At 37.8% G+C, this 14,444-nt stretch overlaps 1 protein-coding gene across 1 annotated transcript; it reads left to right on the forward strand.

Annotated features, from left to right (window-relative positions):
- The first annotated feature begins 5,498 nt into the window (after window positions 1-5,498).
- Window positions 5,499-5,825, forward strand: LOC110699851. Its single transcript, XM_021877363.1, has one exon. The coding sequence runs from the start codon at window positions 5,499-5,501 to the stop codon at window positions 5,823-5,825; it is 327 nt and encodes a 108-aa protein (XP_021733055.1).
- Window positions 5,826-14,444: the final 8,619 nt, after the last annotated feature.

The following is a 14,444-nucleotide window of genomic DNA, read 5'->3' on the forward strand; positions in this document are numbered from 1 at the left end:
AGTGTTTTTTTATCATATTCCCCTTAAAATCTTATTTTCCCTCTTAATTTTTGTGTTTCTAGTTTGAACTTCTTTGTTTTGCTTGTGTTAGTCTTTTTGGTAGATAGTTTAATCTTAGAATTCACAAAAACAAACCAAAATACCCATTATTACTTGCAATAGATTCTTAATTCCACTTTGATTGTGCAATACCCCGTTCCCTTGTGGGTTCGACCCTTCCTTGCCGCTATCTAGTGTAAACTTGATAGAGTTAGGTTAGGAATATAAATTGTTGATTTGATTTAGGATAGTAGACACGACCTATTATCCGCCGATCAAATTTTTGGCGTCATTGTTGGGGAAACGGCTAGTTTTGCACTCTTATTGTGTTGTTATTGGATTTGTTGCTTTACATTTTATTCCTTTACTCTCTTGCTAGTCATTGCTAATTGTTTGCTTAGCTCTGGTGGATGCTAAGGAGATCTCAAGGACCACCTACACATTACATTGACCACGAGATCGACCGCACTTTGAGACAAGTCCATAGGCTTTATCAAGAAGAGGGGCGAGGTCTTGGTGCTATTGTTGAGAGTGAGAGTGATTCTTGGTCTTCGAGTTCTCAAAGTGAGGCAATAGCAGGACAAGAAGATGATGTTTTGTTTCGTGAGTTTGGAAATCCGGAGGATTATGAGCTCACGGGAGGGATTTTGCTACCCGTCACGGAAACCAATTTTACCATTCATCCTAAATACACTAGAATGGTACAAGCGGAACAATTTTCAGGTTCTCCAAATGAAAATCCTATTAAGAACCTTGATAGATTCCTTGAGCTTTGTGCCATGATTCAAACCAATCAAGTTTCTCAAGAATACATCTGTATGCACTTATTTCGACAATCTCTTTCGGGTAGAGCAAAGAAGTGGCTCAAACAAGTTAAGCCTAATTTTCTCACAACATGGAGAGACATAGTCAAGGCATTATTGAAGAAGTTCATTTCCGAAGAAAAGACCACCGAAATGAGAAGGAAGATTGCATCATTCGAACAAGAAGCGGATGAGAGTCTTAGTGAAGCTTGGGAAAGGTTCAAAGAGTTGGTACAAGCATGTCCTAACCATGAATACAATCAAAGCTTACTCATGCGATTCTTCTATCATGAATTGGAACCTATGTCTAGAGCTAACTTCGATGCGGGGGCGGGTGGACAATTGATTAAGATTCCCCAAAATCAAGTTGAAGCAACAATTGAAGAGGTAGCGAAGAACTACTCTTGGGGTGGTAGAAGGAGGAACACACCAAAGAAAGGTGGAATGCATGAATTGGAAAAGTTTGATCAATTGCAACATCAAATTGAGCTTTTGACAAAAGGGCTTGCAAAGTTGAATACGAGCGTTAATAGTGGGGCAAGCTCCTCTCAAGTCAATTCTTTCTCTTGCCAAAATTGTGGTGGTACAAACCACGATACATCTTATTGTAGAGGTTTGAGCCCCGAGCATGTGGCGGTATACAACACAAGGCATGATGGATATAGGGGAATTGGCGGTGGAGTAGCTTGGAGGAAACCACCACCCAGATTTGCACATCAACCTCAACAATGGAGTCAATAAGCTTAACAATCATACAACTCCAACCCTCAATACCAAAACCAGCCTCCATTTCAAAACCAAAACCCAAGAGGAAACTACCCAAGAAACAACCAATACAATAACCAAAACCAATAAAACAATCAAAATCAAGTGTCTCAAAGGATCCAAGAGCAAGCATCTCAACCTGATTCTACACAAACCCAAATTCTTCAACAACTTCAAGCCATGAATCAACAAATGCAAGAGGTCAAGGCTCATAACAAGATGGTTGATTCACAATTAGCTCAATTGGTCGAGAGAGTCCCGTTCAATTCACCTTCTACTCTCCTCAGACAATCACAAACTAACCCATCCAACAACATAAAATCCGACTCTTGTAAGGCAATCACATTGAGATCGGGTACATCCTATGAAGGTCCAAAGGAGGGGGTTAGTGAAGAACAGAAGGAAGGAGAAGAGAGTGTGGGTGAAGACAAGAAATTTGAGGAAGAGAAGGTTGTCGAGAAAGAAGGAAGTGTGGAGAAAATGAAGCTTAAAGATGAGAATACAACTTCAACTCCTAGTGAGGCTAGAAATCTTGATGGGCCGGTTCCATTTCCCGCTCGACTTGCGGAGAGGAAGTTGAATGATAAGTTTGCAAAGTTCCTTAGTGTGATGAAGAATTTGCACATCAACCTCCCTTTCATTGAAGTTGTCACACAAATGCCTTCATACTCCAGGTTCCTCAAGGATATCCTCACCAACAAGAGGAAGCTCAATGATGAGCTCATCACTCTTCCCCATCAAGTGAGTGCACTTGTCTAACATAAGATGCCCAAGAAGCAAAAAGATTCGGGAAGTTTCACTTAGCCGATCTTGGAGCCAGTATTAGTTTGATTCCTCTATCCTTGCTCAAAAGCTTAACATTGAAATGATCCCTACAAGGAAGACTATCCAATTGGCCGACCGTTCGGTGAAGTTACCTTGTGGTGAGCTTGAAGATGTTCCTATTCAAGTTGGGCATATTTACGTGCCTTGTGATTTTGTAGTGATGGATACGGAAGAAGATGTCGATACTCCTTTGATTTTGTGTCGTGAAGCTCTTAAGACTTTGGGGGCGGTGATCAATTTCAAGAACAACACCATTACATGTGAGGTAGCCGATGAAAATATTGTCTTTGAGTTCTCTAAGTTACTCAAGACCCCCATGGTTGAAAAATGCTATAGAGTTGATGTTGTCAATGAGGAGTTAGATCACTTGGGAAGGGTCACGATGAAGCCTCAAGATCCAATGGTTGAAGCTCTTACATACAAAGAAGAGTATCACTCTCAAGAGGCAAAAGAGTTTGTCATGGCCATGGAAGAAGCTCAAAAGGAAGAAGACCATGAACAACAAAAAGATGAGCTTGAACTAAAGGAGAATAAATTGGAGGAGTGTTCTAAGCCTCCTCCCAAGGTAGAACTCAAACCCCCTTCCCCCTCCTTTGAAATATGCTTATCTTAGAAATGAAGGGGAAATACCCTATTATTGTCAATGCTACCCTTGATAGTCTTGATTTGGAAAAATTGCTTGTTGTGTTGAGAAAATATAGAGATGTGATAGGGTATAGCATTGAAGATATCAAGGGTATTAGCCCCTCTTTGTGCATGCATCGTATTCATCTTGAGGATGATCAATCCACCTCAATTGAACCTCAAAGGAGGTTGAACCCCAACCTCCAAGAGGTTGTCAAGAAGGAAATCTTGAAATTGCGTGAAGCGGGGATAATTTATGCTATCTCCGATAGCAAGTGGGTTAGCCCGGTTCACGTGGTTCCAAAGAAAGGTGGAATGACCATCGTCAAGGGAGAAGGAGGAGAGGAGATCTCCACCCGGATGGTGACCGGGTGGAGAATGTGTATTGACTATAGAAGGTTGAACAAAAATACAAGGAAAGACCATTTTCCTCTCCCCTTCATGGACCAAATGTAAGAGTGACTTTCTCACCATGCTTTCATTTGTTTTTTGGATGGGTATTTCGGATTTTTCCAAATCCCTATCCACCCAAATGACCAAGATAAAACTACTTTCACATGTCCATATGGACCATTTGCATACCATTCGGATTATGCAATGCTCCTTCTACATTCCAACGATGCATGACTTCCATTTTTTCCGAGATGCTTGAAAATGAGATTGAAGTTTACATGGATGATTTTAGTGTTGGTGGCTCGTCTTTTGACACTTGTCTTTATAATCTTGAAAAAGTTTTGAAAAGGTGTTAAGAGACGAGTTTGGTTTTAAATTGGGAGAAATGTCACTTTATGGTTTAGGAGGGTGTTGTCCTAGGCCATATAAAGTGTCAAAGAAGGGCATTGAGGTTGATCTGGCCAAAGTTTCGGTGATTGAAAAGTTGCCCCTTCCTACATCCATTATGGGAGTGAGAGCTTTTCTTGGGCATATGCCGGTTTTACCGGAGGTTTATCAAAGATTTTTCATCAATCGCCAAACCTTTGACCGAATTACTCAAGAAAGATGTTGTGTTTAGCTTTAATGAGGCTTATCTTGAGGCATCTAAAAACCTCAAGGAAGCTCTCATTTCCTCTCCCGTGGTGCAAGCTCCGGATTGGAGCTTGCCTTTTGAGCTAATGTGCGATGCGAGTGATTTTGCAGTAGGTGCAGTGCTTGGGAAAAAGAAAGAAGGAAGATCTTATGTCATCTACTATGCAAGTAGAACTCTTGATGAAGCTCAAAATAATTACACAACGACGGAGAAGGAAATGCTTGCGGCTGTGTTTGCCATGGACAAATTTAGGTCCTATCTTGTTTGCTCTAAAGTGATTGTGTACAGGGATCATATAGCGGTTCGCTATCTTATGACCAAGAAGGAAGCAGCAAAGCCACGCCTCATCCGTTGGGTTCTTTCGCTTCAAGATTTTGACATAGAGATGAGAGATAAGAAAGGAGCGGAGAACTATGTGGCGGATCATTTGTCTAGGCTTCCTTTTGAGAACAAGGAGGATGTACCAATCAATGAAGAGGTGGGATTTGAAACTCTTATGGCTATAGCTTCAACATCTAGCCCATGGTATGCGGATATAGCCAACTATCTTGCTTGCGGAGTCATTCCCTCGGAATTCTCTTCTCAACAAAAGAAGAGGTTTTTCAAGGAAGTGAGGAGATACTTTTGGAATGACCCTTACTTGTTTAAACAGTGTGGATACGGCCTTTTCCGAAAATGTGTTCTGAACCATGAAATTGAAAGAGTTCTTAAGCATTGCCACTAGTTGCCATGTGGAGGACATGGGGGAGTTGACAAGATGGTGGCAAAGATTTCTCAATCTCTCTTATGATGGCCAACGATGCATAAGGATGATCACAAGTTTGTTTCTAGATGTGATAAGTTCCAAAGGAGTGGTGGCATAACCAAAAGAGATGAAATGCCTCAACAAAACATTTTAAAAGTTGAGCCCTTTGATGTTTGGGGTGTCGACTTTATGGGGCCTTTCATTTCTTCATGTGGGAATTTATACATCTTGGTAGCGGTTGACTATGTGACTAAGTGGATTAAAGCCATACCTTCCCATACCAATGATCAAAAGGTTGTGCTTAAGCTTCTCAAGAAAATCATCTTTCCACGGTTTGGGGTTCCTCGGGTGCTAATTAGTGATGGAGGCTCCCATTTTGCCAAGAAGCAACTTGAAGCTCTTCTCAAGAGGTATGGAGTTCACCACAAAGTTGGTCTACCCTACCATCCTCAAACTCAAGGGCAAATGGAGGTGTCAAATGGAGAGATCAAGAATCTTCTTGAAAGGATGGTGAACAAATCTAGGAAGGATTGGTCCCTCAAGCTTGACGACACACTTTGGGCCCTACGGATGGCTTACAAGACTCCAATTGGTACAACCCCCTATCGGTTGGTCTATGGGAAGGCTTGTCATTTGCCGGTTGAGTTGGAGCGCCATCAAAGAACTTAACATGGATATGTCATTGGCCGGTGAGAAGAGATTGCTCAAGCTCAACGAACTTGAAGAGCTTAGATATGATGCCTATGAGAACTTAAGGCTATACAAGGAGAAGACCAAAAAATGGCACGACCAACACATAAGAAACAAGAGCTTTAAGGTTGGAGACAAGGTGTTGTTATTCAACTCTAGGCTTCGTTTGTTTCCCGGAAAGCTCAAATCCAAATGGTCAGGGCCTTTCATGATTTCAAAAACTACTCCTTATGGGTCTTTTGAGTTGGAGGCGGGTGACAACAAGTTCATGGTTAATGGGCATCGTTTGATATTTTTACAAAGATGAAGTTGGTCTGATCGAATTCATGAGGCTTGATCCTATGGATCCTAAGCCGACCCCTTGATGATAATCTCTCATGGTCAAGCTAGTGACCTCATAAAGAAGCGCTTCTCGGGAGAAAACCCGAGTTCTCAACTCTTTTACTTCTTTATTTCCTATTTTTTGTCGATTTTAGTTGATTTTTCTTAAGGGTCTTATCTTACGTTCTTTGGCTTTTCTTTTGTAGGTACTTGAACTTTTGGGCATTGAGTTTGTGGACTAGGAATTGAGGATGTTCTAACCTCAAGGGAATTGTTTTCAAGAGCCAAGATTGAGTTATGAAAGAGGAAAGGGTCGAAATTTAGGCCTCAAGGGCTTAAAGTGCAGCCCGCGCCTAAGGAGAGCCCTATCCAAGGACCTGCGGACGCGACTGTGAGACCCGCGGGCGCAGCTATGAGAGGAGAGGGCGCGGACAGAGTTTTAACATTCTCCCTTGATTTTCTGGAGATGCCTCGCCGCGCCCCTGGAGAAGGCGCGGACTTATTTGCCGCGGGCGCGGCATGGAAGGAACCATGGGCGCGGTAAATGGTGCCACGGGCGCGACCCTCTGTTCTTCCTATCTTTTGCAAATCTGGAGATGTCTTGGAGAAGGCTGGGAGAGGGCGCGACTCTCATACCCATGGGCGTGGCACACAGACCCGCGGGCGCAGCGAAGTGGGTTCGCGAATCCGCATGGGTTTTTTTTTTAATCAGCAACCTTTCCTTATTCCCCCCTATTTCGAGCATCTCCTTCATCTCTCTCTCTCTCTAAAACTCCATTCTCCCTCAAGCCCTAACGTCCCAATCTCACAAAACTCATCATAAATCATCAAAAATCATCAAAATCTTACATTTTCCTTCGAATTCCCTCATCAAATTTCTGAAATTTTACCGTTCAAGCTTCGCTTCGGGTCGATCTTTTCACAGGCTCTCACGGATTCTCCATTGCAAGATTCTTGAAGGTTACTTGGATTTCTTCTTCACAAGGCTAGTTGGAGTCGATTTTGGGTCACTCATTGTTAGTATATTCACTCCTACTCTAGTTATGATTAAAATTTGAGCAATAGCTTTGGTGAGAAAAATTGTTATACTTGTGAATTAATTTGGGAATTTTGATGTATGTATGTTAATTTGTGTTGAAGTATCTTGTTAATCTTGGTTGATTGTTGTTTATTTGTTGATATTTTTTATTGTTGGTGGGTTATATTAGTTGATTGGTGTTGTTGGGTGAATTTTGAAGTGTGTGGATTGTGCACTAGGCGAAAAATACAAATGGGCACCGATTCAAAACCCCCATTTAGCACCGATTTTGAACCGGTCCTTATTTGAGGGATGCCAAAAACCAAAAGATTTCGCACTTGTTCAAAACCGGTGCGAAAACTTAGATTTCGCACCGTTTCTTGCTGTGAACCAGTGCGAAAAATGGCCCAAAAAAATTTAAAAAAAAATTTTTTAGCACCGGTTTTGTTTCAAAACCGGTGCCAAAAGTGCCCCCAAAAAATTAAAAAAAATAAATAAAAGTGCCCCAAAAAATTATTTTTTTTTTTTTTTGCATTTTTTTCACTTAAATTGTACCAAATACTTATATATAATCATAATATACATAAAAACACATATATTTTCTTCAATAACTTGTAATATTACACTTTAAAAAACTGGTAAAAAAAAAAACCTACAGAATCAATCTAACATAATCAAGATCTGGAAAAGCTGAGCCCTTAATTTAACAGTCAGGTCAACTTTCCTTTTGTAAAAATCCAGGCATTCCTGTTCTATCTGAAGAAGCATCTTGTCCCTTGAGATGCTAGGCTTACTTGAGAGCATCTTCACGACACTGCTCAACAACATCGTCAAATATACATATTGCTATCCTTCTTTCTCCCGCTGTCTTGTCTTTACCCTGCATACAATGATGAAATCATGAGATGCATTCTTATCTTTTCTCTTCACATCCTTAATTATAGGTGTCAAATGGGTACGGATAGGCCAGCTATACTTTATAAATTGAGTAAGAATATGCTCAGGCTTGACAAGAACCGTAGATTCCAAAGTATCATGACAGATCACAATTGGAAAAAACAAGTAATTGTTTGAGGATTGAAGAATAGTTTTAGTGAATTTATCTGAGCTAGTAAAAAAGAGTCTAAGACTCAAGATTTGACAAAACAGGACCTTAAAAGGTCTTGTATAAGAGTTAAAAAGACTTTTCTATGATGACAAAACTAGTCACCGCCATTTAAATACTTACCTAATATATAGACAATGACTGTAAACCACAAGACCCCAACTTGCAACCCTCTCAAATACTATTCAAAATCAAACATGAGCCAACTGCTAACAGTGGTACCTTCAAATTATGCAACTTTATATGCAGTGATATACTCGTTCTTCACATGGGTTGACCTAAAATGTAAATTCTAATCAGAAATGGACCAATTGAATAATTAGGGATCAAGCACGATCAGGTTTCAAGTTTTTTCCCCCTTTCAAAATTCATTTTTTTTAGTTCGTTTGTGGTATGCTCAGTCTTGTACGCCGATCATATCAAGAAAGTACTTATCAATTCATTAGAGATTTTAAACTCAAACACATAAGTTTGCCAGAGAGGGAGGGGTCATTAACCAGAAGAAAGAATCAAAAACATGAATTGATGAATGAATGCACATGAGCAACACATGATAATTAATATTGAGCCACATGGTTTAGAAGCAGTTCAACCTAGTTGATGCTTTTGGAACCTACAACGACTACAGCGGTGTCCTTCTGATTTGGGCCAAAAATGACGTCTACCCATGGGTTAATCAAAGGGGAATGCATGGTTACGGTCACCAACTTGATGTTCTATTAAGGTATGATTACTTATTCCCTTATAATGTGCAATTAGATGTGTAAGACCATAGCTCGTTGTAGACACCTGATTGTGTCTCCCCAAAAACCAAACCTAGTGATGAGTAACTTTCACGTCTTTGATTATCGAGTTAGGTGAGAGTTGAAGATTCTTGTGAATTTCCTCTAATCTTTGACCATTTCTAACCTTTCCTGAAATGTTGTAATAAAAAATCATTCATTTCGTGCCTTTAAACCCAAAATCATTCGTTTCGTGTCCTTAAAATCATTCATTTCTTGTCCAAACCTTAAAATCGTCCAAACCAGATTATTTTGGTCCATAATACTGGTCCAATTATTACTTAGTTGGATAGGGCTTAAAAAGAGCTTTCCAACTATATATTATAAGCCCAAATCCGACTTATAACAAAGATGTTATAGCTAAAATACTAAACCAAGTCTATACCGGACCTAGGTCCACCTTACCTACGACCCAATGATCATGTGAGGGTCCAATTACCTTAATTCCATTCCTAAACCAATTAGGATTCCTTAGTAATTTCTAGAAATATCTAGAAGGTTCTAATCTATCCTTTCCGAAAGATCGATAAAGATCAAAGAGTTTGAAATTGAATAAAACTCCTCTTTTTAAAAGTCCTTGTTCTATTCGAATTTAAAGACGGTCAGATATGATTTTGTGCCTCATATTTTTTGTCCGAAAATTAAATAGTTGGATAGCCCGTGAAATTATCTTTCCAATGATATATCTTAATCCCAATTCTGAGCTATAACGAAAAAGATATGAATGAAATATCAAATTCAATCCAAAACTGACACTGTTACAGTATTTCAACTATATTTTTTATTCTACAAAAGATATCAATCTGATTCAAATTGGATTGGAAAGTAGACTTCGATAGATTTCCAACGATATATTATTTATCTTATTCCGACTTCTGAAAAAAAAAATTATGATAAAAACAAAAACCACAAAATTGCAGCACCATCGCGCCGCGACAAGGTTGTCGCGCCGCGATGGAACCTGTTTTACTTGGATTCAATTTATGACTCTTTTCTAATCCTTTGACCCTCTTTTTTCTTATAAATAGAGGTCGTTTTCCTCCGTTTTCAATCATCAACAAGCTTGATCACCAACAATCATCATCAAATCCCTTCTCTAATACTTTCTCTCTCTCTGAATTCTTTTCTAGCCTAGCCTAGTACATCCTAGGTACTTTTCCCTAAGAAAAAACCATACCTCCTTCATGGGTTTCGAATACTCCTAGCCAATCTCGAAGTTGCCTTCGACCTCAACGTGAAAGGTCAATAGTTCTAAGGGTTTGGTCCCAAATCTATATTTCAATTCTTATTTGATTTATTTGGTTTATTTGATTTAATATTTCTTGAAGTTATTAATGTGTGTATTTTTTTTTATAAAAAGAAGTATGAGGCATCAAAATAAGTAATTCGATTACTTAATTATTATTTTTTAATTCCTAGTATCATGTTAGGATGTTGATTTTGATTCCTAGTATCATGTTAGGATGTTGATTTTGATTCCTAGAATCATGTTTAGGGTGTTAATTAATATTTCTAATATCATGTTTCTAGCATCATGTTTAGGATAAAGCTTTGATCTTGATTATTAGTGACATGCTAGGGTTTGTTATTAATCCGTTTAGTATCATGCCTAGAATCTTACTATTAATCATGTTTTAATTATTATGATGATGATTGTTGTGTCAATTAATTATATGTTGCTTGATTATTCATAATTTATTGTTATTGCTTGATCACGCCCCTTCTTGCAGGTTTAAAGGGAATTTGTACTTGAAATCACGCCTAATAAGAAAATTAATAATTTTAATTTAGCCTAATATGATATTAATTCAAGTGGTCGCTAATAATAGATTTATTTGTGCATTAATAATCAACCAACGTAGATCAAATATGCTTAGGATTAATTTATTGTATGTTTGTTGATCGGAAAGCGCACATCAATATCATAAGAATTAAGTAGAGGCCGATTTAGAGCGGATTCAGTCTCTTTTAGGTTGGATTCGTACCATCATCCCCGAATATCCAGTCATGATTCCGGACCACTATGGAGTTAGCGATCTCCGTGATCGTGAATGGGGTGTGACCTTCACACCTGTGAACGGTTTATAAGTTCCTAAAACTTGTTGGCGGCTCTTTTATCTCTAGCTTCCTTCCCTTTAGACGCCACCATGCCTAAAAGCATGATCACAGTGGGGCTCAAGGTTGAGTTTGTTCCCTACACTCGTGCTTCTTTTTTTTTTACTGTAATGCCTGCTTTTAGGATGCTATAAAGTGAGCAACAAAATACATGTGCAAAAATAAAAGATTTTATGATTGTAAATTGTATTTGGTAATCTTCCTATTAGAGCTTTAAATTAGTTGTTATAATTTCAAATTAATAACAAAAAACTATTAGAATTTATAATTACAAATTCTATTGGTAATTTTTCGTATTGGTGCTATATATGCAAAATAATTAGTCGTTATAATCACTAATGATTTTTTTTTTCAATTAAATTAGTAGTTGGTTATCGTCCAATTGGTTAGTATAATATACTTATGATCCGCAGACTGGAGCTAAAAACTGTACACCACCCCAGTACCTTTCTCCAAGCTCGACTTGGTACTTTGACCAATGACTTGACCTGAATGAGTCGAGTCATGACTGGAATGAGAACATCTCCGACGGGGCCTAAACAAATGTTGAAGTCATCAACTCCTTTTTCCAAATGTATGGAGTTGTATTCTGTACAACGTATTATTTCTTAATGTCCGGACTATGGTGGTTGTTTGCTAATCTCCTTTATTCCCTAAATATTTGTGTCGTTATGCTACTTTAATTAGATTGTGTAATTCTGAATTTTAGTACTATGTAATATGGATATTTGATGTAGTATTAACTCATCTATTATTATTATTGTTGTTGTTATTTGGTAATCCTAAACCAACATATATATGCTAATTTATTTTATACCCCACTGGTTTTGCCAAAAATAAAAATTATGGAGTATTTATGTTAAATAGCATCATATAACATTCTACTACAAACTACCATATTTCATAAATTGGTAACAACACAAAGCATTACAAGTTTTTCTTAAAGAGAATTATTCTAGAGTCCTCCGACTAACAACAAGTAGCATTGCAAATTACTTCGATAATTTTCAACCCTTAAGATACAAGAAACACAAAATAACAACAACAGTAAAAATAATCTTGATACATCTTGCAACTAGTGTCTCTATCTCTGCCAACCTTCGCCACATAAAACCAACGTCAGCCCCGTTGGGTGTTTGGATAAGGTCTTCGTCTCTAGCCCACTACCAAAAGTTGTAGGATCTACACCGGTAGTATGGCCTTCTTGGGTTGGATTCCGAAAGAGAAATCCAAAACTCCGCTATGGTGTTGCCGCCGCAACTGCACCTCTTACCGGCCACCCATATGGTGTAGTTAAAATTATAAATATCCTATTATGGTGTGTATAGAAAGATATCAGCCCCCCACCTATTTATAAGGACAATTAGGCGGTAAAAACTTGGTCCAAATTTTCACTTTCCCGCTACATGTGTTGTTTTCCAAGCCCATGGAATAATATGGGCCTACAACTGTAACTTTAGGTTTCTTGGTTAAACTCAATTATGTAAATCTATCCTCTAGTGCAACTATAGGAGTTTCGAATGCTACCCATTTGAAAGACAAATTTACACAACTGACTCGATCTGACCTCAATTTGAAAACCCAGTTACACATTAAAACCTTTCAGTGGTACCTTTTGCAATGTCAAAGGCACCCCATAAAAAAGAACCATGTAATAGTTATTATGCAAAATAATAAATACCTAATGGTACTTGTACTTGGGAAGGTTTTTAGCATTAGCTAGTTAAAATATTTTCGCATTGACTAAAAGACGGTGAATGGTCTTCACATAAAACACAAACACAAGATATTAATTGTACGACCATTAACAATTCATTTGTACAACCATTAAGTAAACAGTTATGATATAGACATGAAACGGTATCGTATGTTGTTTGACTTACAATGCAAGGAGTTTATAATAGACTATCCTATGATGATGAATACGTATATTAACGGTCTTTTCTAACATTTATAAAACTTAGGTTGAACAACGCCTCCTAAATCCTAACCCTAAACCCTTAATCCTAATTAAAAAATCGTTTTGTAAGTGGAGTGGTAGCACACAATATCCTAGTGGTACCACACTATATTACTGGTACCCCAAAAGATGTAAGTGGTAACGCAAAATATAACAGTGGTACCCTAAAAGATGTAAGTGGTACCCTATAATACTTAGGTGGAACCCTACTCATTAACTGTTAATAATGGTACCCTTCATTGTTTAAGTGGTACTCTACAACGAGGATGTGGAACAATGTCGTATATTGTAAAGAATTGTACCCTTCATTGTTTCAGTGGTACCCTACTACATGTAAGTGATACTTTACATGAAACCGAAACCCTAAAGCATAACCTGTACATACAATTATTGATTTATGTGACTTATCCCTGTATATAATTAGACAACTAGAGAGTTACAAAAAGTTACACAACAATCATAACTAATTTTCACTTCTTTATTATTCAAAACGATACATGTTAACTTCATTGTCATTAATATTCCAAGCTTAGCTAACTTGTTAATTCAATTCAATTTATATGATTTTTTTATTCTTTAAGCATAATACAAACTATATCTATAAACCAAAAAAAAATAACACATACGGGGAACACTTTGTCAACAATATTCCGTTATGTAATATGTTTTTCCACAATGTACTTTGAAATTAAGTTAATTATGTGAGTTAAATGTCATTATGTGAGTAGTTACAATTGGAACATATATGTTCGGATTATAACGGTTCAGTGGTACATTACAAGGTTTCAGTGGCAACCCAGTAGTTTTAGTGGTACCCTAATAAATTGTACAGGTACCCTACTAGTGGAGGTCATATATCAGTGGTACCCTTGACATAATAGATGGAACTAAAGTTGTTGTAAATAGTTTATTTACCTCAATGAAACAAATATTGTTCTAATGGTACCCTTGACATATTAAATGAAATGAAAGTGGTTGTAAATAACTTAGATTACCTCAATGGAACAAATGTTGTTGTAATGGTACCCTTGACATATTAAATGAAACGAAAGTTGTTGTAAAAATCATAGATTAAATCAATAGAAGAAATATTGCTGTAATGGTACCCTTAACATAATAGATGGAATGAAAGTTGTTGTAAATAGTTTTTTTTATTAAATAAGTAAAATATTGTTGTAATGGTACCCTTGACATACTCATCCAACAAAATGGGCTTTATAAATCACCTTCCCATGTAACTGTTTAAAAAAAATGGGATTTACACATCACCTTGTCATGTAAGACACCAAAAATTGAGCTTTACAAAAACAACTTCCAAATTAATCACCTAACAAATTAGTCAGGTACTCAATTAGTCTATTTTTGTGATGCATGAGATGGCGGAGTCACAGGCGACTGAGGTCGAGGTAGTATAGGAATACACCCGGCTTGTCTTGATGCAACTGATAAAGGTGAAGTAGGGGTTTTCCATCCATACATTCTAGAAGGAACCTGACCCCGAGCAAATTGAGGATACGAAACATAGAAACCCTGACAATGAGAAATTTGGGATCCGTAGAACTGTTGAGCTCCACCACCGACAGATGTAAAGTACCCAATTGAGATGTCCCCATCCAGCATTTGAA

The sequence above is a fragment of the Chenopodium quinoa genome, unplaced genomic scaffold, assembly GCF_001683475.1.
Source record: "Chenopodium quinoa cultivar QQ74 unplaced genomic scaffold, ASM168347v1, whole genome shotgun sequence".
NCBI classification, from domain to species: domain Eukaryota; kingdom Viridiplantae; phylum Streptophyta; class Magnoliopsida; order Caryophyllales; family Amaranthaceae; genus Chenopodium; species Chenopodium quinoa.